The sequence below is a fragment of the Camelus dromedarius genome, chromosome 9, assembly GCF_036321535.1.
Source record: "Camelus dromedarius isolate mCamDro1 chromosome 9, mCamDro1.pat, whole genome shotgun sequence".
Classification (NCBI taxonomy): Eukaryota; Metazoa; Chordata; class Mammalia; order Artiodactyla; family Camelidae; genus Camelus; species Camelus dromedarius.
The window spans coordinates 37,359,532-37,386,129 of NC_087444.1; the positions used below are offsets into that span (position 1 = coordinate 37,359,532).

Consider the following 26,598-nt stretch of genomic DNA (forward strand, 5'->3'; position numbering starts at 1 on the left):
AATATGCTTTTTTTTTTCCTTCAGCTCAAAGAACATAGGAGAGAGAAAAAAATTATGAGGTTTTAACATTATTTGACATTACAGTGCAATGAATACTATGTGAGACATTGAGGTTTTAATATTCTTTCCCAGTGAAAATCTCTCCCTGGAACTTAGAAAAGATACAGTAGTTTCCCAAGCTGTTCAAGAGAGGTTCCCACACACTAAATCAATGTTTGACGTTTTATTAATTAAAATGTTTCTTCTTCTAAAGGCTAAATGTGCAGTGGCTTTGAATACTTTCAAATTCTTTAGTCAGGTTCACTTCTTTTGGATTCATGTTTATTTGCTTCTGCTTTTCAAAAGTTTAAAACAATTTTTTAATTGTTTGCTTTTAAGTTGGCTCTCTTCTAGTTGGAAACCAAACTATTAGATGTCAAATTTCTATTTTTCTTACTCTGTTTATATTCCATCATGATCCCCAAAGTATGCTGATGCATCCTCCATTATACTTAAAAAGCTGTTGCTGTAGCAAAGTGATCAAGTATCAGGGCCTGAAAGCTCCTTTGTCCTTAGGGACCCATTGGCTCATTGCTTCATGTCATTCTTCCGTCCCAAAGGGTATTTCCCTATAAGTATATATTCTTTGACCTTTTCAGATCATGACTGAGTCTACTTAGATAAAGCAGAATTTTTATTAAATCTTTTTTCTGATTCACAGTGAAAATTCCAGAGGGTCAGTAAAGTAGAAATTAAATCCAAATTTTCCTTTAGGCAAAAGAATAATTTACGGTTAGGAAAATTCTTTGTAGCATTTAAAGTGTGAATGAATCTGTTCATTATATGTCAGTATTTATTTCCTAAGCACTGTGGGGATGATTTAAATTATCTGCTGGGTTATTTTGATCGGTATTTCCCATGATGTATGAAAGTCATTTTAGGTCAAAGAGGGACACATTTTGTGTGTTGCCTCAGCCCTTACTGGCTTAATCAGAAGTTGTTTCTTATGATTGTTCAGACATGATTTTAAAATATTTTTCTACTTTAAGTGGGCCTTAGGCAATGGTTATTTCACTGAGTGGAAATTATCTATGTAACAGAAAATCAAACACTACCTACAGAAGCATCCCCAAGAGTATACTATGGCTTAGACACTGTTTCATGTAAGACACTGACACTGTATTTAAAATAACCTATACTGCCTTCTGAAACCTTCCTAAAATTTTATCCTAACCCTTGGATAACTTTTGGTAAAAAGGAACTGCTTTTTCCCTGGAATTTGGAATTTGGTAATGAAATTAATGAATACACATCAAAAGGAAAGGCAAAGAATGATCACACATTAGAGGACAGTCTGACTTTAGTAACTCAGGCCTAGCTAAATCAACAGTGGGTGAAAAGTGATTTTTAATAATGTCAGACCCTTGGAGTTGGAGCTGACCTCAGTTATAGTTCCCTGCTAGAGTCATGAACTGCTGTACAACAATCTGGACATTGGTAGCCATCTTCAGTTTTATATATATCTTCAGAAACCTGGAATTTACTACTTCACAGGATGATAATTGATCAGTTCTTCCTTATGCTAAAATGAAATGTACCTTTCTGGAAGAACTACAAAAGTTGAATCCCTTTTCTACATGCCAGCCCTTAAGAGAGTTAAAGATGGGTGTCTGTCACTTTCCCCTCTTTTCCCTCTACATCCTCTATCCTTCATGCTGATGAGCCCCAACTCCTTCCTGCTTTAGCAGAACAGTGTCTTGTCCCTATAGAAGCTTAGTTATTGACTACTGGACACCTTTTTGTTTATAAACTGTGTCTAGAAAGAAATGTAGCCTGACAGGCAGAGTAGTGGAATCAGCTTCTTTGCTAGGCTCAGTGAGGTTTTATGGATCTTACCTAAGATGCTTCTTGGCATTCTATATGACCAACAACTCTCCAACTATAGTTAGTATAGTTAAGACATAATTTTTATTAATTCATGTTTTGTTCTTACACATTTATTTTTAACTCCACTACAGGACTTTAGTGGTTCCTGTTAAATTTCATTGTGTTAGATTTAGATTTAGTCTATACTTGGTTTGTCATCAAGTATGTTAGGCAACCCTGCTTCGGTTCATCCACAACTTCTATGACTGTGCTGCTGCGTTCTCATCCAAGGTTCTAATGGCATCCTGAATTGGCCAGGGCAGGAGATTGGGGCAGGCCCCCAGCATCCTCCTCTGCTCATCAGCCCCCACTGGGCCTGATCTTTAACAAGCCCCAATACTATCATCCAGCCTACATTTATTTCACTTTTGTGTCTGTGATATGCATTGGCAAATGCCATGTTGAAATGTGTATTTGCTATGTCTGCAACATCCTCCTACGTGGTATTCCTGCAAAGAAGAATCTAAATCTGGTGCTGTCTTTTCCGACTGGCCACATTAGAGAATTTCACCTATGGCTGATGAAGTTCACTGTCCTATGGTTTTCAGCTTCATCTCCTGTCATATGAAAATTCAGACACTGCCTTTTTATGACTTACAACATTTTGCCTGCCCTTCCTAGACTTCCAGGGGTGTAATTCTTAATAGGTTTTCACTCCTGTTTTGTTTGAACCCTTACATTGAGGTTGGCAGATGATACGCCCATTTGTTGAATCCTGTAATTCATACTGCCAAAATTTTGGCAGACCCAGGATCAGAATCCTCATCTGGAACCCATGTAGGCGGTTGCTTTTCTGCTGTATTCCACTTCCTTGTGATATTTAGAAATGCCTTATAAAATGCCTTTGCTTCCACAGAGGATAGCAAGAGCCCTCAGGAAGAGGCCACACCTAAAAGTTAAACTTGATAAGTGAAATGTATTTTCTTTCATTTTCTTCCATTATCCTCTTTCTTCCCCTTCTCTCCCTGTCCCTTCCCCCTTCACATCTCTTCATTTTTCTTCTTCAGCGCTTCCTATCTTTCTTTTCCTGAAGAAAGGAAATTAAAGCCGCCTATTTCTAGTGTCAAATGCTGGCTCACAGAACGTACTTTTAAAAAATTTTAAGGTATACTTAAAATAAGGTATACTCAAGTGTATTATTCACTACGGTAAAGATCACTACCTCATGGTCCTAATAGGGTCAAGGAAGAACGAAGTTAAAGGTATATTTGTGAGGATTTGGGGGGCTAGTTTACGGCCAGTCTTTCAATTCAGGGCTCGATTAGGATTAGGCAAAGTTCGTAACAGGTTAAGATCGGTGAGTAAGATTGGAAATACCTGGATACCATCAGAAGATAGCGAGAAAGCACTGGGTTCTTGGTCAGGTTTCTTAACATTTCTAAGCTTCAGGTTCCTCACCTGTAAAATAGATAATGTGTGACATCAGTGTGTGATATCAATGAGATAATGCATGATTCTGGCTCACGGTAACCGCTCGATAAACGGCGCTATCGCGTATTAGTCTCATTCCAAAGCCTGAGCTTTTTGAGTCAGTCCATCCGGTGCCTCGACCCCCCGACGGCGCAGTTGGAGGCACCTGCGGGAGGACCCGGAGCTGGGTGCCGCTGGGCCCCTCGGCCAGCAGAGGCCGCTAGAGCCCCCTCCGCCCGGGCGGCTCCCGCTCGCGCCGCCGCCTCCCTGAGCAGGGCTGCCCCGGCGGCCGCCTGATTGCCGCCCACCTCTTGCCACCGCGGTGGTCTCACGACCCTGCGGGAGCCCGCGAACATCGCAGGCCAGGCGGAGCGCGGCCGGTGGCGCAGACCCGGCGGGCAGGTGGCGCGAGGCGTGGCGGGCGCGGGCGGCTCTGCCGGGGTCCTCGCGGGTCCTCGGGGGGCCCGGGGGAGGGCCCTCTTTGTGGCTGCAGTTGGCAAGATGGCGCCGGTGGGGGTGGAGAAGAAGCTGCTGCTGGGCCCCAACGGGCCCGCGGTGGCGGCCGCCGGCGACCTGGCCAGCGAGGAGGAGGAGGGCCAGAGCCTATGGTGAGACCTCGAGGCGGCCGGGCCGGGCCTGCGGGGCCGGGGAGGGCGCGGCCGGGCTGGGCCGGACCATCGTACCGACTGACGGGCCGTCGCGGACCGGTCAGGCTCAGGCTGGCTCCGGGCCAACCAATTTGCCGTTGTCCCCACAGGTCCTCGATCCTGAGCGAGGTGTCCACGCGCGCCAGGTCCAAGCTGCCGTCCGGCAAGAACATCCTGGTCTTCGGTGAGTGCCGGCTGCGGGGCGTTGCCCCGGGAGCTGGGGTGGGCGAGGCGGGCGCCCCTCTCTCTGGTCCCAGCCTTCCTCTCCCCTGCCGCCTGCTCGCAGCCCGCCGCGCCCAGAAGGGCCTGGAGACCCTGGCTGGACAGCCAGAGAGTGGCCAAGTCCACTGCGCCCGAGGTTGGGACGTTCCCCCTTTTGGAGAGCCTAGGGATGCTGGCATGGGGGTGTCGTCACGTTTCTTAGTCGTTTGGCCGCAGCATCAGCTTTGCTTTAAATGTCCCTGGCTTCCTGCGCTCATAGCCTCGAAGTTCACCACATTGTGGGCGTAGAGAGGAGAATGAGTAGATGAAAAGGGTGGGGAAGAAGGTGACTGGGGGTCGGGCTGTGGGGAGATGCCACAGGAGCCGTGTTTCTGGATCTTGATGAGACGTACACAAAGGGAGGGACTCTGCAAAGGACAGCAGGCGTTGGCATCCTCACAAGGGACTTTTCCCGCATTATTTCAGTCTTCACTGCTGAGTTACCTGGGTTGGGGCCCTAAACGTCTCTGGTCTCGTTTCCATTTACAAGTGAGGTAATTTGGCTGGGCTCATTCATACAGCAAACCCATTTGTTGAGTGGGACCTGTAGGTTGGGCACTGGGATAGCACAGACATCCCTTGGACACTATGCAAGAATCTCAGTCTAGTGAGACAGAGGTAGACGTGTTGGTGATTGCAATACCCCGTGCTGGGCATGGGCAGGTGATTCTGGGAGCATAATGCTACTTGGTGCTGTTTTGAAAGAGGGTACTTTGGGGGTCAGGTGCTTTGAAGGATAAGTGTCAACATGCAGGGCACAGAGGGTTAGGGTCTGCAGGAACACAGAAGTGACAAGAGAGTGTGTGGGCTTGGAATGTACCACAGGCTTCTTGTGGAAGGTGATTCTGATGAGGTAAGTTGGAGCAGATTGCGGAAGGCTGAAGAGTTGATGCTTTTCCCTAAAGACCCCTGCTTCTCAAGGGCTTTTTATTTCAACTCCATTTCCTAATTCTCATGGGGATCACTGTGAGGGTGGTTTTTCCCACTGTTTTTGAGGGGAGTGTATGGTTGGTTTTAGTTGGTGACTATCGCAGAAGACCCTTAGAGATCTTCAAGAATTGGAGGATCAAGGACACCAGATCTGTGTTTTAGAAAGGATTCTGGCAGCCAAGTGTCAGGAGGATCAAAATGATGAGGTACTGAAGTCAGGCTAAGTGCTCATCATGTCCAGGTGGTATGTGGAGGGCCTGAATGAGGTAGTGGCATTGAGGATGGAGAGGAGGACTTTGATCTGTGGAATGTTTTTCAGTCCTCAAGTTCTGTAATTCCATATTATTAAATCCCGGGGGTGCCTAGCAGCATTTCTTGGTGGTGGTTCTTCCTGGTATTTAAAGTTTCATATGTGTGTTTGAGGGTGTGGGGTGCAGATAGGTGGAGGGGAATGAGGAGGTGCTTAACAATTACTGAGATTGTGCTTAAGAGTTTTGCTTAGGTCTGTAATTATTTTTATCAGTTTCCTAGCCTTCAGATGTTTATGAAAGAAATGTACTAAAATCAAAAGTGAGTAACAGCTTACATTCGATTATGAGGCAGGATCAGACTTTTTAAGTTCAGAGTTCCTGGGATTTAAGGTTGAAGATTTCTTGCTTTCTTGTGGTAAAAGTTTATTTTGTGAGAAACTAGCCCCACCTTTTACTTTCACTTCTCCAGACGCATGTCTTGTAAATTGTAGGTCGGGTGTGTGGGGACCTGCCTTACCCCTTTCCTTGTGAGGTAAAGATGACTGCAGTAGATTGTCGTTTTAGATCTTGGAATTTGCCACCTTTATCACCTCTCCCCATTCCAACCACTCTTACAGCAGATCCTGCTTTGTTTATGAATTTAGATGAGACCTCAACAGCAGGCTCTGCATGAAGGTCTTAGTTGTTTCTTGTGTGAACATCCAGACTCCCCATCCTTGCCTAGAATAAATGGTACTCTTTGTCTTCTTACATGCATCACTTATAGGTGAAGATGGTTCTGGTAAAACAACTCTCATGACTAAACTTCAAGGAGCTGAGCATGGCAAAAAAGGAAGAGGCCTAGAGTACCTCTACCTCAGCGTGCACGATGAGGACCGAGATGGTGAGTGAAGCATTGATCCATGCAGGTCTCTGACACTGTCTGGGGCTCGTGCAACATGGCCAGGCATTCTCAGTTTTCTTCTTAGTTCTAAGAGAATTAGTCCCAGGGGAATAGATGAAGTGTATGTCTTTGTAGGACTTTACCTACTTTCCTTTATAGAGTATGTTAGCAAAAATGGGGAATGGGCCTGTTAGGTGCTGCTCTGGGTAACCCCTACTTAAAAGGAGATACTGAAGGTAAAGTTTCAGATGCACATGAAAGTAGTAAGAAAGATATTTTTAAGGTCTTTGGACTTTTCTATGAGAGATACACTTGCAGACTGATCTGGGCACCATTGTTATTCTGCCTGGTTATAGTGGAGAATCTGAACTTGGTATGGTTCAGAATATAATAGGTTAACAGATATTCACAAGAGTTTTCTGAGTCTCTTTGTGACAGTGCAGAAATGCTAATTTCCTGTGTCTCCTCCCCCCCACCCAGTAGAGGGGAAGAAGCTCAGAGGTAATAATGTTCTGTTTTAATTCTCACCTCTAGAATGTGGATGGTTTTCTAAATGCCAAGTAGTTGGGATGATTAAAAGTACATGGTAAACACTTTTTTAAGGATTAGATAACATTAAATTTTTTTTCTTATAAGTATGATTACGAGTTGGAATGGAATAATGGTTTTTGATTACCACTAGTTGGTAATGCTGCCTTTATAAACTTTTAAGCTTTATATTAGACCTTGAGTAGCTCTAAAATAAATAACTGTTAGTGCCTAGGTCTTTTCATTTTTAGGAAAGTTATCTGTGTAGCCTAAGGATAAAATAACTTCATTGAATTACTTTCTTTGTAATTGCCTTTACCCATTTAAATTAAAGATCATGATGTAAGGGTGTTTATATAAGGGGGCAAATCCCACCACCTCTGGTCCCCCATTTCCTTATTGCTAAAATGAAGAAGCTGAACCCAGGTCCTTTCTTGCACCGTAATTCTTCTAGCTCCAGGATTCATTTACTAGAGGGCACAGGTAAAGCTTGTTAAAGCTTGGAGACCTGCATTGTATTCATCTTAACTTAGTGATCATCTTAGAAACTCAAGGACTTTATTCTTGCTCCTCCTTCCCTGGCTTCCTTTACCATGCTGAATGTTCCCTGAAGGATGCAAAAGAAAGGTAGGAGGTAGATGTGGTGCTGAGGGTTCATCTAGTATAAGGTGGGCAGAGGCTTTCGGGTGCCCATCTAGACCCACTGAAGTTTGTATAGGTAGGGCTAGGACTCAGGGACCACTGAGGTGGGCCTAGGTGGCCTCATACGTCTGAGTCTTTTGCTTCCTGGCTTTAATGGTTATTGTGGAAAGAACTTGGTCTTCGGAGCTAAAAAGAACTGGTTCAGAATCCCACTCCTGTGGTCATTAGTTCTTCAGAGTATAACAGCTTCGCAGATATTTACAAGAGTGTTCTGAGTCTATGTGACAGTGTAGAAATGCTTATTTCTAACTTAACTGACTTAACCAGTCAGAGGAAACTGACTTAACCAGTCAGCCTATGCCTCAGTTTCCTCATTTGTACAATTAGCTAATGGTACCAATTTGTAGGTTGACAGAGTGAGAGGTGGCCCAGTGTTTGGGACACGGTGTAGCTCTAGTACTCAAAGATGGTGTAGATGCTCTGTAAATCTCTATAGCCGCTTGTTTCAAAATGGCATGAACATATTTCATGCCAGCCATCATAGTGACCAGATTCATTTGCCTTTGAGTTAAAGTGCATGTTAACTATTGTTTCAGATTCCCTAAGGTTGCCTTAAAACTTCTTGGTCTCTGCATTCATGGAATTTGTTTTAGGCTGCCTACTTGCAAGTTGCTCTTTGAGGAAAGAATTGCCCTCACCTGTGGTTAATTATACACCTTTCAGCCCCAGTTTTTTTTTTATTGTGTGGTGTGACTGGGTTATAAATATGCATTTTGCAGGTAATCACCCAGGTAGAGAAAATAGTCTCTGGCTTGTCCTTGGTTTGTGGTAAGACATGAGCTGTCAAAGGACCTCTGCCTTCCGGGTTCGGGGCATCCGTTCAATGCCACATATGAATTATATGTAGTGGGCATTGGGAAGAAAGGCTAAAAAAGGAACCATGTCTGGTGAGTGGCAGGCATTAAAATCTGTAGGCCTCAGGTACAGTGCCATATTTTTGAAGGCATTTATAGAATCCAAATTAAAACTGCTATCTAAATGTATTACAGTTTTGAAAGAATAGCTCAATGTAGACACCTTATTGCACTGTTGAAATAAAGTCATGAATATAACATTTTTATAGCATGTTAATGAATGTATTACGCAAAAAAGATAGCTGACAGACAGGTTTTTAAAGTGTAGGTTGGAATTTATTGGGGAAGGAGTTAAAGAAGTGATTTTTTTATAGTAGGATTTCTCTCTTAAAGTATTGTAAAAAAAATTCTCAAAAAAGATGTCTAAAATTAAAAATATATATATTATTATTTTGGAGAATTACCTTCTGCAGTTTGGTCATCCAGGTATAATTGTAGAACCACATGCTTCATTAAATGTCAGCACTTGTACCTTTGTGTGTATATGTTTTTAACTTTACTATGGAAGACCAAAATACATGAAACATAGGCTAGTTTGATGAACCCCAAGGTATCGCTTGCCTTCAGGTTACCAGTTCTTGGTCAATTTTATTTCAGCTGTACTCTCACCCTTTTCTCCTTTCATTCCACATTGGATTATTTTGAAGCAAATTTCAGACATTACATCATTCCATCTCTGAATATTTCCATATGTATATCTAAAAGATGAGTACTTTTAAAAACATTATCATACCAAAAATAAGTATAATTCCTTAATAGCATCAGGCATCCAGTAATTCATATCTCAGTTTATTTAAGTAATGAGTTTATCTTGTCATTTAAATACAAAGGTTCTGTCTCTTTGGCACCCTCAGTGGTATGTGAACACACTGTTTAGTGTGACTGACACAAGAAGAGCTTGTTTAACCACAAGCTCTTTGACACAGCTTGCTGCCTCGCAGAGTGCTGGTATCTTAGGAGAATGGATTATTTAAACTATGGCACAGTTGAGCATTGGTAGCTTTTATTAGTATCTTATGATTCTTATTGAAAGCTTAAATGTCCTTCACTCTTTTCTTCTCAGTCATTGCTGGAATCTTTTTAGATGTGGACATGACATATTGTAGTTAATTTTATGGTTTAGACGGTTCACCAGGCACCTTGACAAAGGGTTGCCGTCCACTGAGCACTTGGGCCCTTTTCGGGTTAGGATTTCTGTTTGTGTTCTGTGTGGAATTCTTTGGCTGTCACCTCAAGTTCTTCCTGCTGTGGCTTTTCTGTTAGGCTGTGCTGACGGTCATTGTCAGGTTGTAACTTGCTTTCTTTTCTTAGATCACACGCGCTGCAATGTGTGGATTCTGGATGGAGACCTGTACCACAAAGGCCTGCTGAAGTTTGCAGTTTCTGCTGAATCCTTGCCGGAGACCCTGGTCATTTTTGTTGCAGACATGTCTAGGCCTTGGACTGTGATGGAGTCTCTACAGAAATGGGCTAGTGTTTTACGTGAACACATTGATAAAATGAAAATTCCGCCAGAAGAAATGAGGGAGCTGGAACGGAAGTGTAAGTAAAATATGATTTTCTCAATTGGAAAATTCACTAGTCTCTTTTGATGGTTCCAGACACTTTCCTTTTCACAATGTCAAGAGGCTGCGAATCTTCCCTTACAGACTGTATTTTGTTTGCACCATTTATTTCAGAGTTGCTTTTGTAAATTTAGTGATCAAAAAGTTATCAAAGTAGTCTTTATCTCAGCTATCACAGTTGGAGAAAATAAACGAATCAATATTCCTTTTTATCTTCATTCCCTTTTAAAGTAAGGGTTCTTCCCTCACTCCTTAAAATGTAATCAGTTCTGTGAGTCTTTTTGCTTTTCTGTTAACTCTTTGCCTGCTGAGTTAGCATCATTGGGTGTGGAGACTCAGTGTGATCTCTGCAACTTAAGTCCATTGCCCTGGGATTCCATTGAGGTCCTGTGGACTCTTGTTGGCAGATTTAAAGGAAGCCCCACACAAGAGAAATCTATCAGCTCCTACCTTAGTTCATTTTGGGACCTAGCAACTATGATTTTAGTTAGAAATAGGAAGTTCTCTTTTTGTCATTAAAATGAAAGTCCATTTTAAGACTAAGGACATCTAAGGCCTTTTGAGAACAAAGAACTTTCAAATTAAAGGAAGTTTGGTTTTTTTCTTTTTTCCTTAATGTGGTTCAGAAGCTTGTTTTTCTTTTCCCTTGCTTCTGTGCCGTTACATCAGCTTCTGTCCACTTGCCAGGGAAATGGGAGGGGCAAGGGCTGGAGCGGTGGCAGCAGCAGCAGCGGCAGTCTCGGCCAGGGCAGTCTTGGCTCAGCCTGGCTTATTTCCACAGGATGACATCATTCCCTCTGGGGAATTAATGAGGGCTTCTGGCACGTGGATGTTCACACTTATTGGCAGAAGGGTTCTGAAATTTTGATTAGCTTTTCAAATCAGATTTCTTGCTGTGTGTTTTCCTGTCATAACTTCACCTTGTTCCTGTCCCACACTAGCTAAAACAGGGAGTTTAACATGTAATTCTTTAGTTTGCTGCGTGCTTGTATGTTTCCTAGGACACCTGCATGTGTGCTGCAGTGATTGTTATGCAGCTCAGTGCCTCTGTCTTCAAACACCGACCTTTCTAGATAAAGCCTCTTTTTCCTTTGAAATAGAGACCCTGAAGACAACTTCTCAGAATAGTTCCAAGGCTGAAGAACTGCTTTCCTTTGACTGCACGTTTAGCATCGTACCCAGATTAGTAGGTTAATGCACTGGAGATTTCAGTTTCTGAACCTGTTTTCTTAGAGTGATAACCTTGTAAATATTTGTTAAAACAGAAAAAAAGAGATTGAGCCAAGGATATTTTTCTTTCTCAGAGAAAGTGTCTGCCTGGTGCCAGGTCTGTTCTAGGCATTGGGGATACATACAGCAGATTACAGGGCGCCTGCTCCTAGGAGCTTGTGTTCCCATGACACACTGAATTTATTTTGTGGTCTTAGTCATTGGTGTCTGTGCCACTTAGAGTTAGATTGAGCTGCATGTGACACAAAACCCAAAATAACAGTGGCCTAAACAAGACTGGATTTTGTTTCTCTCTCCTATAAATGAAATCCAGAGATAGGCAATTCAGGCATGGAAAGCAGCTCTGGGAAGACAGGTCAAGGACCCTGGTTCCTTTCTGCTTACTGCGTTGTCATCTCTAGGGTGTGGTTCTCTTCCTCTTGGTAACTAGAGCTCTAGCCTTCACACCCGTGTTCCAGGCAGCAGGATGGAGGAAGAGCAAAAGAGGGCTGAAGGGTGCGTCCTGCTATTTTCCTAAGGAGGCATTTCCTAAGGAAATGTAGTCTGGCCATGTGTTCTAAGTGTCAGGGTTCCTTTTGGTTTTAAGGAGGAAGAGGAGAGAGGACACTGGAGGGCAGCTAGCGATAGCTGGAATCGCATCTATGCCTCATGACCGAGTAACCTTCTGAGGGCCTCTCTTGTTTTCACCGCCCTCCTCTGAGATGTTTGGAATGGTAGTCAAGCCTTTTACACTTTGAAGGAGTGCCTTTGTTAGTGCTGGGTTTATGTTACATTTTAATAAAGCAGTTAGCTGTCCTCTGGCTCAGAGGACTCCCACTTTCTAGATTAATTGGACTCTAGGTATTGTATCAAATGAGCAAAGGGCTGTACCCATCCTGCTTTCTGATCCAGCACCAGTTTCCAGTCTGCTGAGTTTGGAAAGCTGCTCCGTGGCCAGCCGCTCTCTTTCAGGATTAGGTTCCCCAGTGGTCCTGAATCTGTGGCAGCTGTTTGGCTGCTGGATTTGTCCAGTGAGGGGGAGGGCTGAGCAACCCCTAGAGCTGCCAGAAGGTGGTGCTTGTGTCTAGGTTAGTCTTTCCTGCTTGATGTCTGAGGCTTCCCTTGCTTATCATGTAGAGGAGAAAGATAAGGTGCTGTCTGTGGAGCTCTTCTTAGAACTGTAGGACCAGTGGGTAATCAGTGAAGTAGGAGGGAGAAGAGAAAGAGGCGGTGGCAGTTAGGGCAGAGCACTCTGTAATCTCCTCCCAGCCCACTCCCATATGACACTAAAGGGGAGCCCCAGGTGGGCTGCTGGCCCCTTCTATGAGATACTGGTCATCCCACTAGCTAGAGAGAAGTTGTTATTAATGTGGTATTGTGTACCCTAAGGGACATGCACATGTTACTGTCCGAATTACACAGTCTTCACTATGTTTCTATCATTCCTTTTCACCACTTCTGTTATGAATATTTGCTCTACCTTCCAACTTATCTAAAATGCTACGTTATTAAAAACACACGTGCATTTCCTACTGTTGTTGGACAAGTCATTCCTTCAAAGAGTGAGTAGTCTAACCCAGGGTTTCCCAACCATTTTATATCATGGTATGTGTAGAATACAGCAGAGTTTATACAACACACTGGGTGATGGAGGCTTGGTGGAGCAGACTGCCGGAGCTACCCCAGCCTGCCTTACTTCCCACAGTCGCTTAGCTTACCTGTATCCTTTTCCAGGCTTTGCCATGCTCATTGTCCTGGAAGCCCTGGTTGAGTGCCTCACATGACCTTGGGCAGTTAGGCATGTTACCCAGACAGTTAAGCCATTGTATTTTTCATTGATTTGAAGATTTGTTAAAATGTTTTAAAAGAGAAAATGTGGGAATCTTTGATCCCTTGAACAACCATCTTAAATTAATTTAAAAAATCCTCTGTTTTTGTCCAAAATTCAATGCAGTAAAGATCTCTTAAGTAGATTGTTTATATCGACAATGAAATTATACGAATGAGCTTAATTAAAGAGAAGTTGTAGAGATGAAATGTTATCATATCTGCACTTTACGGATTAGTCAGTGGTTTTCAATTTCCCAGTATTAAATGAAAGACAATGTGCTCCCAGATAATTCCAGAAGCTAATATAGTGATAACCTGAAGCCTTTGTAGATTAGAACTCATTGTTTTAAAATATTTGAAACCTGTTCTGTGGGTGAAGAAAAGTATATGCACCTTTCTCTAGGTTTTCTTTAGTTAATTGTACTTTCCCAATGAGCATGTTGTGGCTGAGAGTAAAAGGCCTTCTGTTCCTTTAGTCTTGTTGTGCATAGAAGAATGGAGTTGCCTGTTTGCTCCTATGACTCAAAATAGCTTTGATCGTCATGTTCTTGTTCTCTGGCCTAACCTATGAGCCTTGAAACACCTACGAAAGTGTGCGGGTCTGTGAGCTCTGTGTTCAGTTGCCTTAACTGAGGCCATGGACCACTCTCAGCTTGAAGGCCCTCCTGTGAGGTTGCAACCTTGGCCAAAGTAGTGACCAGATGTGCCAAGAAGTGGATTTTGTCCCACTGACCCCTCCTTGTGTTAAGCAGGAGCAGGTCTCTGACCACTGCCCATGTGACACAGGATCTCCTAAAGATGAAACCAAGTCCACAAGAGTGACAACAATGCGGAGATCAGATGGTGCTGGGCAAGTCCAGCCTTGCTTTTCAGTTTGGACATAGCTCAGCTGTATGGAAGCAGCGTGTTCTTGTGGATTTCATGTGGTTTTACTATTTCTAATGAGGACTCTGAGGAGTTTTATAAGCTATTTGTAGCGGTCACCTCTGTTGAAGTAACACAGTTTAACTATCCTAATATTTTGAAAATGTAAGATAGACAAGAAAAGTGTAGTTTTTTTCATAATAGGAAATACTGAAGCATTAGGAGTTTTTTTTAAAAACCTGTTTTAACTGTTAAGACTTGGATATAAAGATGTCCAGGACAATGTCTTTGCTGCCCTGAATTTATAATGCTTATTCTGAATGTATCAGAATTTGAATTTTGCATCACCATCTCTAAATCCCTGATATTGTAGGATGCAATTAGGAAGTTTGTAAACTCTTTGTGTTTTGTGCTTATTACTACCTTTCTCAGTTTTCTAAAGCTGGCATATGCATTTTTATTTGTGTGTGTATAATTTTCTTTTCCTTTTCACCTGTAGTTGTGAAAGATTTTCAAGACTATATCGAGCCTGAGGAAGGTTGTCAAGGTTCCCCACAGAGAAGAGGGCCTCTGACCTCAGGTCCTGATGAAGAAAATGTTGCCCTGCCTCTCGGTGACAACGTACTGACTCATAACCTGGGGATCCCAGTGTTGGTAGTGTGCACAAAGGTGTGTGCCAGGGAATTGTAAGCTTGGCTGTGTTTGGCCAGTGAATAGTTACTATCTGAAAGAAACTTTGAGAAGCTTTAACTAGGTGTCTTCCCAAGGGAATGTTGGGCTAATTTGGGATTCATTAAAGTGCACTGAATATGTCAAGATAGAAAATAATTGTCATTTAACATTGCTGCTGGAAACATGACCTTTGCTTACAACCTGGGTTAACTTCTTCATGAGGTACTATCAACTTTACTGAGTGATTCAAACTCAGAACTAAAAATGATTTTCTTAAAGCTGTGTAAACCAGTTCATTCAGCTCAAACTGATGATGGAAAAGTAATATAGAAAAGCAAAAGTGATATAGAAGAGCCCAACTTTTGGGCTTTGGTCTCTAAAGTCTATTGGACTTGAGGTGATTTTCAGGAAGGAACATCATAACCCTAGAAAAAGAAGGAAGGGGACTCAAGGCTTGTAAAACAATGAGGTGGGAATAGGAATTAAGGGTAGTCATAGAGAAATAAAGTTGTGTCTCTTACAGAAGAAAAATAACTTTTAAAACATTTTGGGTTTCAAAAGTTCTTTAATCCTAGTCATAGACCCTACGTGGGCTATGTGGTTGTCCAACTACAGCACATGCCATTCACATCATATTCTGTGGAAATGGAGCCCTGTGGAGTGTGCAGTGCACAGCATGTCCAGTGGGCCTGTTTTCTGATGTGACCTTGTTTGAGTCTTAGAACAACTGTGAGGTGATCAGGGCTATTATATCCACACTTTACAGATTTGGAAACCGAGGCCCGGGATGAAAGAAACATCACCAGTTGCTTTTCACTCTTGTCTGTGTAATTAATGCTTGGATTTTTGGCTATGGCTCTTTTCTTTGGAGCTATGATACTTTATTTCTGAAGAAATGTTCCCATCCTTAGCAGGCAGAAAGGCAAAAAGATGACTCCTTTCTCTTTCTATCGTCCCTGCAGTGTGATGCGGTGAGTGTCCTGGAGAAGGAGCATGATTACAGGGATGAGCACTTTGACTTCATCCAGTCACACCTACGGAGATTCTGCCTCCAGTGTATCCTTGGGGCTCTGTCAGGGCCCAGGAGCACAGGCTTCCCTCTGTGTGTGCTAATCCAGGCTTCCTTTCGAATGGGGCATCTTCAAAGAGATAAAGTACTGAATCCAGAATAGACTTCTGCCAGGGAGAAATTGTATATGTCTTTTTACTAGTTTTGTATTTGTATTTTACTGCTTTGAAATTTGAGACAATAATTTGTGCCTATTTTGATTACTTTTTGTTTTTAATGCTGTACATTTGATAGGCTTTCATATTAAGAAGAAAGCTGATATGTGATAATTTCATTACCAGATTACTTTTATCATATCTTGAAAATGTTTTTAAACTTTGATTTTTTGTAGAAAAGGTTAATTACACAACAGTACTGTTTTAGATGCTACAGGATTTCCCATATGTTTATGTTTTGTGCTGTCAGCAGTCTTTTAAATCTTATTTCTGTGAAAATCTAATAGCAGTTGGTGCCATAGTTCCACACCCTGGGCGGGGGAGGGTCAGGGTGGGTTCCACTACTTCCTTTGGGCCATTTATTTTATCCAGCGTAGTGGAGGGTGCCGATACATGTGGGTACCCATCTCTTATAAAAGATACGCTTAATGACAAACCTCATCACCTGTGAGCATCTGTCTGGGAAAGAATCTGTGTACCTTGGACATGCTGAGGGTGTTTTCCCGGACTAGCCTCTGAACCATTAACTTGACTGCTTGGGAAGCAACCTGATGGGTCAGAAGACAACAGTTTACATGTTAAAAAATGAACTACATGGCCTGCTGGCATTAACATGCGTTATGCTTTTGACCTGGTTCATCTGTTACCTTTTCGTTGTAACACTTTGTATTTATCACGTATTAATCAAAAACTGAGTAACTGTGACTAGTACTTTGAGGATTGTGCTTGTAGGTGTTTGCTTTTATCTTCTTCTGCCTTGAATTGGTTTTCCTTAAGCAGATTGATTAGATGGAGCAGCCTTGATTTACACATCAGTGAAGGAAGAGAAAAACCTCGATTTGTTGTATAAGTACATCGTTCATAAAACATACGGTTTCCACTTTACCACGCCTGCCTTAGTTGTGGAAAAGGAAGCAGTTTTTATGTGAGTTCTTTATAAGTGACGCTTTCAGACACTTTTCTTTATGGTATATTTGCTCTTTACATTTTATTCTTCCGAGTAAGGTACTTCTGTCTCTGCTTCTACAGCCAGCTTTCTGCTGCTTTGGGGCAGAGTGCTTAGGCTGGACCTCATGTGGGGTAGATACACCCAGCTTTCCCTCTCTGCTCCTTTCCGGATTACTTGCATTCTGCCTCCAGTCTGAGGGGAGTGGGTGGAGTGAGGTCAGAGGTGCTGCCTTTCTTTATTGAGAGTAAGTGCCAAAACTTCAGCCAACCATTTTTGCCACTTATTGTCAACTCTGCTAAAATACTGGCTGGGGGAGGGAGTTAAAATTGAGGGAGTTGGTGCCCTGGGGATCCCGAATGTTGTTTTTGTTGAAGCATCTGGTTTATCTGCCCGTTGGCAGGAATGACTGCGAGCACCCTGTCTGGCACCCCTGTTAGCACAGACCAGCTTTGGCCGTCTGTACTCAATGCTTACTGTGTTTCTGGCATATCACATTTGGGGAGCCACTGGGGCTGATTGTCCTGGACAGAGGCTTGAATACCTGTTTGCCTGAATTTGTGTCATTCTCACTGGAAAACAATGAGTGTTGTGGATGCATAAATAAACGTTGAAGCTGTGGTCTCTGAGAGGACCTGTGCTGGCAGATCAGTGTTTTTAGGCTTAGATATATTCCTGACTTAAAAAGGAACTGCAGTCACTCAACAAATACCGAGCACCTCCTAAGTGACCAGGTTCTATGCTGAGAACACAGAAATGAATGCAGTATGCTCCCTGCACGTGGCACTGTAAGGGACACACGCAGAGCTGAGGAGGGTAGGACAGTAGCTGGGTAGTGGAGGCAGTGTGGCAGGGAAAGCAGAGGGGTGATGCTGAGGGTGAGTGGTGTGAGCCAGCCAGGCCATACCAGTGGAAGGGCCAGTGGGACGGTCTGTGAGGAGACTGAAGGTGTGGAAGCCAGGGACTCTCAAGGGACTGAATAGGTTCCTCAGCATTTAGGAAGAGCCTCTCTTGGGCTGCTCCCAGACAGCAAACTTAGAGGCTTAGACTGATTTTAGAGAATTGTTGTCCAGAGTAGTCAGGCTGACACTGAGGACATAAGCTCAGTGAGTAGCATGCTTTTGGAGCCACTCTGTGCCCAAGTCACAGGTTATCCTGAGGAGGAGGAGGAGCAGGGAGGCTGGTTGGGTTTGGGGCTGGTCTGGAGTCGAGAATCTCACAGCTTCTGGAAGCGACATGGGTCATGGCAGCGTCTTAATCATACTCTGTCCCTTTGAACCGTTGGTCCTGTTGGTAGTTGCCCATTTGGGAGCTGGTGGAGTCAGCACAGCCATTTGAATGGAGTGCCCTGGTTAAGCACCTTGGTTATAAGGCTATGGAGCTGGACTTGGATGGAGAATGAAAGGCCTGTGAGAACAATCATTTGCCGTCTTCTAGAGCTCCTAGGGTTCAAAAGTATGTCAGTAGGGCATTTTACAATTGCTCCTTACTGTAGGCTGTGGCTTAACTTAATGGAACCTGGGTGTCATCCTGCTGTGTGCTGTCAAGCTGGGCAGCACCCACATAGGAGCCTCAAGGACTCCTTATGTCCCTCTGGTTTGGGGCCCAGGATAGTATGGGCCTTGATGCCCTCCTTGGCTCCAGGGTACATATTCCCACATCACTAAAATTAAACAGTCAATAAGAAAACTGTTGTCAGGAGTTCCCAGAGAAACAGCTCTCAGTGGGGTGCCTCCATGCCAAAGCCCAACAGAAACAGTCCCATCCTGAGCTCTGTCCTCTCTGCTGCTGTCTATTCTCCACTCCGGCAGAACAGGGGCCCATTGTGTCCTTGTCCTTTTGGGTGGAGTTGTGGGAAAGCTCGGAACACTTCCTGTGGATCAGCATGTATAGTCAATAAGATCCCATTTTGGCTCCTTAGGCCTTGGGCCCCATGAGCTCAGTAGGGAACAGGACCTCTGAGGTTGAGCTGATGGACTGTACCTGTAGTAAATTTTGGCTTGTCTGCCAAAAGACATGAGCCAGCCTCAGCAACTACCGACCAGATCTTGTGGGAAAGGATCTCAGCTAAGAGTCCTCTCTAACCCAGAATGTGCTGAGTATTCTGTGAGGCAGTCCCAGGAAAAGCAAGTCAGTCCCTGTCTCTCTGCTTTTAGACCTGCAGGCTGGGACAATGAGAAGAAAATAGCTATTTTACATGAAAATTTCACAACTGTGAAGCCAGAAGATGCATATGAAGATTTTATTGTGAAACCTCCTGTGAGAAAGGTACCCACATCAATCATTTTAAGAGTTGTAGGTGTGTTTTGTTGGGAAAAGAAACCTTTAAAGTAACAAGTCTTACACATTGAACCATTTGGGGGAAAAAATAATCCTAGGGCCTTTAAAAAAAAAAAGGTTTTCAAGTGAAGTCTGTTGTTATGTAAGTGGCTCTGAGTGGTGGGGCATGAGTGATGGAGTGCCACCACTGCCTCTGGATTACTATTAGTGGATCTCCCTCCTCCTGTGATCTCCAGACCCTGTGGGAGGTGTTGTTTAGAACCTGCCAGACTTAAAAATGTCAGTTGGCCACATGCCAAGGCTGGTCTTAGAACAGGATCTTTGCCAGGGTAGGAAAACTCAACCCTGCAGTCTCTGCAGGGACTCCCTAAACTCACGTTGATACATGAGCCCAAGATTCTCCTTTCATTGTGAATTTTGATGAGTAGTTGGGGTGTTCTTGGCCTGTGACCACAAACAAGTGTGTCTCTTCACTTCACAGCTGGTCCATGACAAAGAGTTGGCAGCAGAGGATGAGCAGGTGTTCCTGATGAAACAACAGGTGAGATGACCAGTGAGGCCGGAGCAGGGGCCTTGTTGAGAATGAAACGCCAGTTCCCTAGGAGTGGGATTATCACAGAGTTTGGGGCAAAGAAGGGGTTGTTACCAGATCTCCTTGTTCCTCCCACTTCTAGAATGGGTACAGAGTAGGGGTTAGACCCCCTGCCTCAGCGATCCCCTGCTTGCCTTGCAGATTCTCCTCAGTGATAGGCTTAGTATCTTGTTAAGTACCCGTTCTCTGGAAATGTAGGTTTTCTGGCATAATAGTTCCTGTGTTGACCATTTACCAAATGCCCTGACCTCACTTCCATTATTTCACATCACTTCATGCAGCCCTAGCGTAAAGGCAGGTGAACTGATATACACGTTTTATAGGTGAGGAGAGTAACTTCCCCAGGCTGACAGTTTAGAACGCAGACCCAGTCCCACCTCTCTGTTTCACTGAGACTATTGTTAGACACATCATGGGTCTGCCTGATGGTGCATCCAGGTCAGCAGGGGGTGTCGATGGTTCTTTTGCCAACTGTTCCTCCTTTCTGTCCTCTCCTTTTTTTTTTAGCTTCAAAACTTTTTTTTTCCCTCACCATATACCAAACTGCTCAATTTAAATTTTCTGCATTTATAGTGTAAAACCTATGACTTGGTTGTTGTTAATGGTGCCCTCTAGTGGAATACTTGGAAGTAAGTGTTTCTCCAGACCTTCAGTGCACTCTGCAGGCCTTGGTTAATGGCCAGTGTGTCCCTCTCTTTGCAGTCACTCCTTGCCAAGCAGCCAGCCACGCCCACGAGAGCTTCTGTGAGTACCTTAAACTAAACAGAGGGTCAAGGCCCGATGTTGTGATTGTCTTCGAACTTTATACAATTATTTTTGAGAGCTTATGTTTGTGTGGGCTTTTGTATTTTCAGAGGGAATTTGGTCCCCCTAAAAGCCCAGGGCCAGAAATGCAGTAGCAACTCAGAAGATGTCTGATGAAGGAATACAGTTCTGGGAATTAGAGTGTTCAGGTTTTGCTATCTTGATATCTCTTCTCTCAGGAGAAACTGGGATCTAAAAAGGGACTGAGCTAGGAGCAAACTCCCATTCTTGCCACCCTGCTCCCTAGACTATGAAAAATAACCTGCAGAAGCATATCTTCACTTTCGGAATATGTATTTCCTATTACTTTTATGCGTGTGTGTGACTTGGGCTGGTTTTGGACTTAGGAATCCCCTGCAAGAGGACCCTCTGGCTCTCCAAGAACCCAGGGCCGGGGAGGGCCAGCCAGTGTGCCTAGCGCCTCCCCAGGCACGTCAGTCAAGAAGCCGGACCCAAACATCAAAAGTATGTATCCTGTCTCTTTAGGGAGTGGGTTAATCCTAGGCCACAGCCCTTTAGGGGCTGCATGACTGGGTTTGGAAGGTGGAGACTCATGGCAGCTGAGCTGTTTTCTTTCTCAAGAAGAAGCTTTTCAATTCCTTTCTCTCAGAGAGAGAGGGAGCTCTTAGTTGGCAGAGACCAAGGCCAGTTCCTTTGTTGTAATTGGTGGCCCTTGCACCTGGCTTTGTATAAGGCCTTGGTTAGGCCCCTCTGTCTTCAGTGAGGAATGCAGCATAAGAAGTCACTTCTAAAGTGTGTATTTTGAGTCTTTGGTTTTGCTTCTCATTGGGTTTATATTATTACCATTTATGAATTGTGGGGTTCCCCACCACACACACGCACGCACTCTCTCTCTCTCTTTCTCTCTCTCGTCAAGCTCAGTTACTCACTAGTTTAAGTAGCCCTTATCCCAGTGACTTAAAGAACCCAAAAATGTTGGCTACAGTAAAACTCTAAAAACAAAATCTAATTTCTTTTTTTTTACATTTTTTATTGATTTATAATCATTTTACAATGTTGTGTCAAATTCCAGTGTAGAGCACAATTTTTCAATCATTCATGAACATATATATATTCATTGTCACATTCCTTTCTCTGTGAGCTACCATAAGATCTTGTATATATTTCCCTGTTAATTCTTGCATGTTCTGTGACTTCTATTCTGAATAAAAACAGCAGCTTTGGAATGTTATGGTCTTGTGAAACTTTGAAAAATGCTGCCTCGTGGATAGTGAGATGATGGGGAACACAGGTTATCCTGCCTCTGAACAGGTTTCCACTTGCTAATCGTGCTAACACAGAGTTAACGTCAGCGATGGCAATGTGTAAGGCATCGTAGTGAGTGAATGTGCGCAGTGTCCTAGGGAGCACATAGCCACAAATGGGTAATTCCAAGCTGAAAAACAGTTCGTTGTTGTTTCATTGAGTCATCCAGTTTGTGTGATGCTTTTTTTTTTCCCCTTAATGTTTCCTTAGATAATGCAGCAAGTGAAGGAGTATTGGCCAGCTTCTTCAACAGTTTGTTGAGTAAAAAAACAGGCTCTCCTGGAAGTCCTGGTGCTGGTGGAGTGCAGAGCACAGCCAAGAAGTCAGGTATTGAAGGGCCCCTGGAGACTTACAGGGTTTGAGGGGTGCTGGAAGGTGAGGCTGCAGGCAGGAGAGTGCTTTCACCTGAGATGCAGACCCTCAATGTTCTGAACAGGCTTCCGCTTTATACTGAGCAGTATACTTTACAGTAGGATTACCTTATTACCATGCAGGTTTCCTGGATGTATTTAAGGTGGGATTCATATACATTTAGGTTCTCAGGACCTGACTGTTTTGTGAGTTGAGGTAGATCCTCAACTATACACATGTCCCTGGTGTAGAAGCTCTATCCATTGGAAGTCATGGTCTACAGTATACCATTGACATTTTATTTATTCTTTTTCATTTTCTGTGATGCCTTACAAGGAATTTGTTCACTCTGCTGCCCTTAGTTCTGCCATAAGCTGCCTGTGAACCCCACTGTCTCACTGTAGGGTTGTCATGTCCTCCTCTATGAAGCTCCCCCTACCCCATCACACATACACCTCTCTGTGGCCACCTGCCCATCTGTCTTTCTGTGTGGGCAGGTAGGGCAGGTCTGTGTCTTGGAGGTCTCTGAAACAAAAGGACCAAATTTCCTTGGGAATTATACATTTTCCTAGGAAGCTTGAGGTGACTTCAAAAGGGTTTTAATTTCCCTTTGGCTGTAAGGAATGTTAATACAATGTTTTCCCTATATTGGTGTTTTCTGATCAAAGGAGGCCCTCAGGAAATCGCTCCATCCTGAGGTCAGCCTGGCCCTTTAGGGACTCTTGAGTTCTTGGAGACTCAGAGTCTGGCCTAGTCTGGTGGCCTAGGCTGTGAGCTAGTATTCCCTGGCAGGAATTAGGGGTCATTTCTAGGCCCCAGTCAGTGTTTGACAACAAAAAAATACATGCACAAGCTTTGTGTGGGATGGAAGTAGTTGGCCTTAGTATTATATTCTTATTGAAATGGTGTTTCTGGGATAGCAGTATGAGTTGATTGTAATTAGAAACAAAACACAAACACTTATTCTGTCTGAGGCACAGAAAGGAGTTTGCTGCCTGCCAGAAACTGATATACCACTTCTAGGAAGATAGTGATGAGAGTGCATAGGGGTTGGGGTTGAGTGGTGAGAGGGTTTTCAGAAAGGCCTTTGTGTTTGGCACAAAGGCATCCCCAGGCAGGGGGTAGTAATGTAGGCGGGGAGCACAGACCTGTGGCATTTGGAATTAAGAAGGGCTGACTTAGAGTCTGTCTCCTTATAATCATTGCAATGAAAAAACGCTTTCCTCATTGTTACTGAGATTATCACCACCACAAATGATTCTGGAGGTCTGTATAATTTTAAATGTACCTTTTTAAAAATTCTTTTCTGAGCTCTCATCACTGCTGCTTTTTTTTTCTTTTTTCTTTTTTAAAAAAGGACAAAAGACTGTGTTGACAAATGTTCAGGAAGAACTGGATAGAATGACTCGAAAACCAGACTCCATGGTAGCAAACTCTTCAACAGAAAATGAAGCCTGATCCTCCTTAAAAAGTGCATACGTAAAATGACCAAATAACTATGTATATTGATCTGCTCTAAGACCAGGATTTTTCTGATATGGCACATGCTATCAGTTTTTGGGGGCAGGGGAGATGAACTTAAAAAAAAAAAAACTTCATTGGCTTGTCCGAGTGTGAAATGCACATTTAGGAAGGTTATGTGTCAGACCCCTTTGTGAAGGATAACCCTTGGACTCTCAGGCATGTGGCTCTCTGGTGGGAAGTGCGCAGCTGGGCTTCTTGTGGAGGGGAAGGTAGAGGGAGAGAAAAAGGGCCCACTTTCTTTCAGGGTGGAGCAAACGAGACCAGGAAGTTGCTGATCAGATGGTGGCTAGTCTGCATGTTCCCTGCGCAGACCAGCTGCATGTTAACAGATTCACTTGTTCTTGGGAAGCAGATTAAGTAGTGGAAAGTCCAAGAAAGAGAAAGACTGAAAGGAGGAATGAGAGGAGTGTTGGTAGGGAAGCTGAACGTTGAAGGAGGTGGAGGAAGAGGAGATGAGCAGTGTGAGGAGGTACTGTGTGTTCAGTAGAAGTCGAATAATCATTTTTAAGACTTAAAATTAGAAGCATTTCCAAACTAAACACTAAGCAAAATGGGAATTGGACTTGTCCTGAATCGCCTTTAACTTATGAAAGATGTAAGTTGGGGGTGGTGCCTGAGTTGAGTGGAGCTGGTAGGGGGGTGAGGAAGATGGCAGCTGCCCAGGGCTCATGTGCTTGGCCCAGCCACGTCCTTCGGGGAGGTATTGGGCTCCACGCATGTGCGTTGTGGGGCAGTCACTGTGGGGTGTGTTTAAAGTCAGCAGTTACAAAGTTAGTTTACTTTGAATTGTGTTTTCTAAATAGCTCCTGTTTTGTTTTTTAATTTTTTTTTTTAACTACCACAGGCTGGCCTACTAGTAGAGAGTGGGTGACCACCCTCTCATTTTACCATAATGCAGTGTGCTACAGAAAGTTTGAGGGAGGATTTTAATGTAATTGCACTCTGATTAATTGGCTTACACCAGTCCCTGCCTTACGGTTGGTGGAAGCCTTCATGGAGTTCCACTGATGCAAAAGGGTCTTGTCCTAGCTCCCTGGTCTGATCTGTGCTATCAGATGGACAAATAAGTGTGAATGTTTTATATTGAAAATGAAAATGATACATTTCTCTTGTTTTGTGTTTTTCATAAAATGTAGCATTTTTTTTCCTATTGAAATAAGAGTTTCAGGTATCTCCATTTAGGGCAAATTCATGCACATTGTCATGTCACACCACCATCCTGGAAATGACTTCTGTGGATTTGAAGTGGCACTTTTAATTTTATACATGACACGGAACATTGTAATGCAAACACTACCATTAATTTAATGTATAAAACATTTGTTGTCAAACCAAGGGAAAAACCACAGTTCACTTACGTGGAGTTTACTTTTTTTATATGAATGTTTGTTGTACTGTGTCTGAGCATAACTTCCCTAATGTCATTACTTTTACATACCAGATTTGACTGACCACTAACAGTACTGGGCGTAACTTAATATCCTGTGTTACATAGCAAGACTCTAAGACTGTCTTGAATTGCTTTTTTGTAAAGGTCTGAACACTGTTAAGGAGAAGGCTGAGTATTTACTTGCCTTTCTGACAAACATAAAAATGTGTTTCTTATGCCAGTTTTACTGTTGAAAATAGACTTTTTCCCCCCTTTTTAAATTCAGGTGTTTTTTTTTTTTTTTATTGTGTTGTGGCTTCCAGTTACCAGATTGTCCAGGTAATGCCAGTAAACTGACTTGGAATGATAGTTGTGGTGTAATGACCAATAGATGCCAAACAGCTTGTGGCCACACTAATGATGGTCACTTAATCCCTCTGTAGCATCTGGCAGGGGCAGGGGGCACAAAGTGAGTGACCTCAGAAATAAGAATTTTTGCAAAGGCCCATGCCTAAGAGGGATACAGTGTGATTTTAAATTTTAATGCAGAACTTTACTTTTTGTTTATTTTTTATCATTTAAACTGATAAGCACTTTTTGTGTCAATATAAAATGTACTAAAACCAGAGAAATGCTAAGACACCTGTCTTATGAAGGGAAGTTTCTTGGAGATTACTTTTAGTTTCTCATGACAAGTGAATACTCCTAGTATCAGAAGAAACTGATGCATAGTGTCATGTGCTCAGTGGTTGCCAAAGTCTACCAACTTTGGGGCGCTGCAGGGTTCTTTATAGGGGGGTGGGAGAAGGGGACATAACTTTTGTTATTTTGGAGTTTTCAAGCATTGGAACCAAAGGCCAAACATTAAACAGCCTTTACTTTTTAAAGTAAAATTCATTTCATTTGCAGAATACACTTGTATGGTAGACTGTTAAAAGATAACTTTGTGACTATTTATATACATTATAGTGGTTACACCTGCTGTTTGTCTATAAAATGGAAAAATCAAAGAAATAAGCCCAACTTTGAAGATGTGGCCATGATAAAGGCCACAGATTGGTCTTTCCTAAAAATGCAACGGGTATGCTGCTAGAATTATTTAATTTTGTTTGCACTTTTTTTTTTTTGATTGGCATTTTTAAACCAGTATTTAAACTGAAGATGTCATGTTTTATTAGTTTAACAAAGTTGAAAGTGACTGCTCTGTACATCATGACCTTAATAATGTTGATGCTGTAAGTGAAAGTTCACTGTTGTCTCTATACTAAGTTTATTGATGTTTTTAACTTAAAATTAGGACTGCAGATTACTCCCCCACCAGCCTTAGTCCAGGGGTGTGGCTCTATCCGGATGCAGTATGCAGTCATGTGGAACCTTGCTTTCTAGTGCTGGAAAAGATGTCTCTAATTACTGGCTTCAATAAACACGAATCCAGACTGCTTACAATTTTGGGTGACTTTCTTTATTATAAATCATCCCACTGGAGATACATTGAATTGTCTGCTAATCATGTAGGGTTATCTACCATATAGCTAAAAAATGTCTATCTCTGTCACTTGAAATTATCAGAAATTCTGTTAAAGAAAAAAACATTTTGAAGTCATATTTTGAGGTATGTGGCGTTCCAGACTGTAGGTAAAGTGTAAGGGGTTGTAAGTTGTCCAACATATTTTCTTGCCTCTTGGCTAAATTTTCGATTGTCTGAATTAGGCTAAGAAATTTTCACTTTCT

The 26,598-nt window shown here is 43.0% G+C and overlaps 1 protein-coding gene across 1 annotated transcript; it reads left to right on the forward strand.

Annotated features, from left to right (window-relative positions):
* Positions 1–3,773: 3,773 nt before the first annotated feature.
* On the forward strand, positions 3,774–26,313 carry DYNC1LI2 (dynein cytoplasmic 1 light intermediate chain 2). The gene is made up of 13 exons (XM_031458315.2): positions 3,774–3,923; positions 4,073–4,146; positions 6,171–6,287; positions 9,683–9,913; positions 14,339–14,508; positions 15,474–15,567; positions 16,525–16,660; positions 18,838–18,949; positions 19,443–19,502; positions 20,256–20,297; positions 20,705–20,822; positions 21,834–21,950; positions 23,332–26,313. Exons 1-13 carry the CDS (start codon positions 3,817–3,819, stop codon positions 23,430–23,432), a joined length of 1,479 nt encoding a protein of 492 aa, XP_031314175.2. The 5' UTR covers positions 3,774–3,816; the 3' UTR covers positions 23,433–26,313.
* The last annotated feature ends 285 nt before the right edge of the window (positions 26,314–26,598 follow it).

What these genes read in the sequence shown, in the direction of transcription:
- DYNC1LI2 (XM_031458315.2), top strand. Translation starts at nt 3,817, where the DNA reads ATGGCGCCGGTGGGGGTGGAGAAGAAGCTGCTGCTGGGCCCCAACGGG. An exon ending in GAGGAGGGCCAGAGCCTATG is followed by an intron (nt 3,924 to 4,072) that starts GTGAGACCTCGA and finishes TTGTCCCCACAG; the next exon opens with GTCCTCGATCCTGAGCGAGG. An exon ending in CCACGCCCACGAGAGCTTCT is followed by an intron (nt 20,298 to 20,704) that starts GTGAGTACCTTA and finishes TTTTGGACTTAG; the next exon opens with GAATCCCCTGCAAGAGGACC.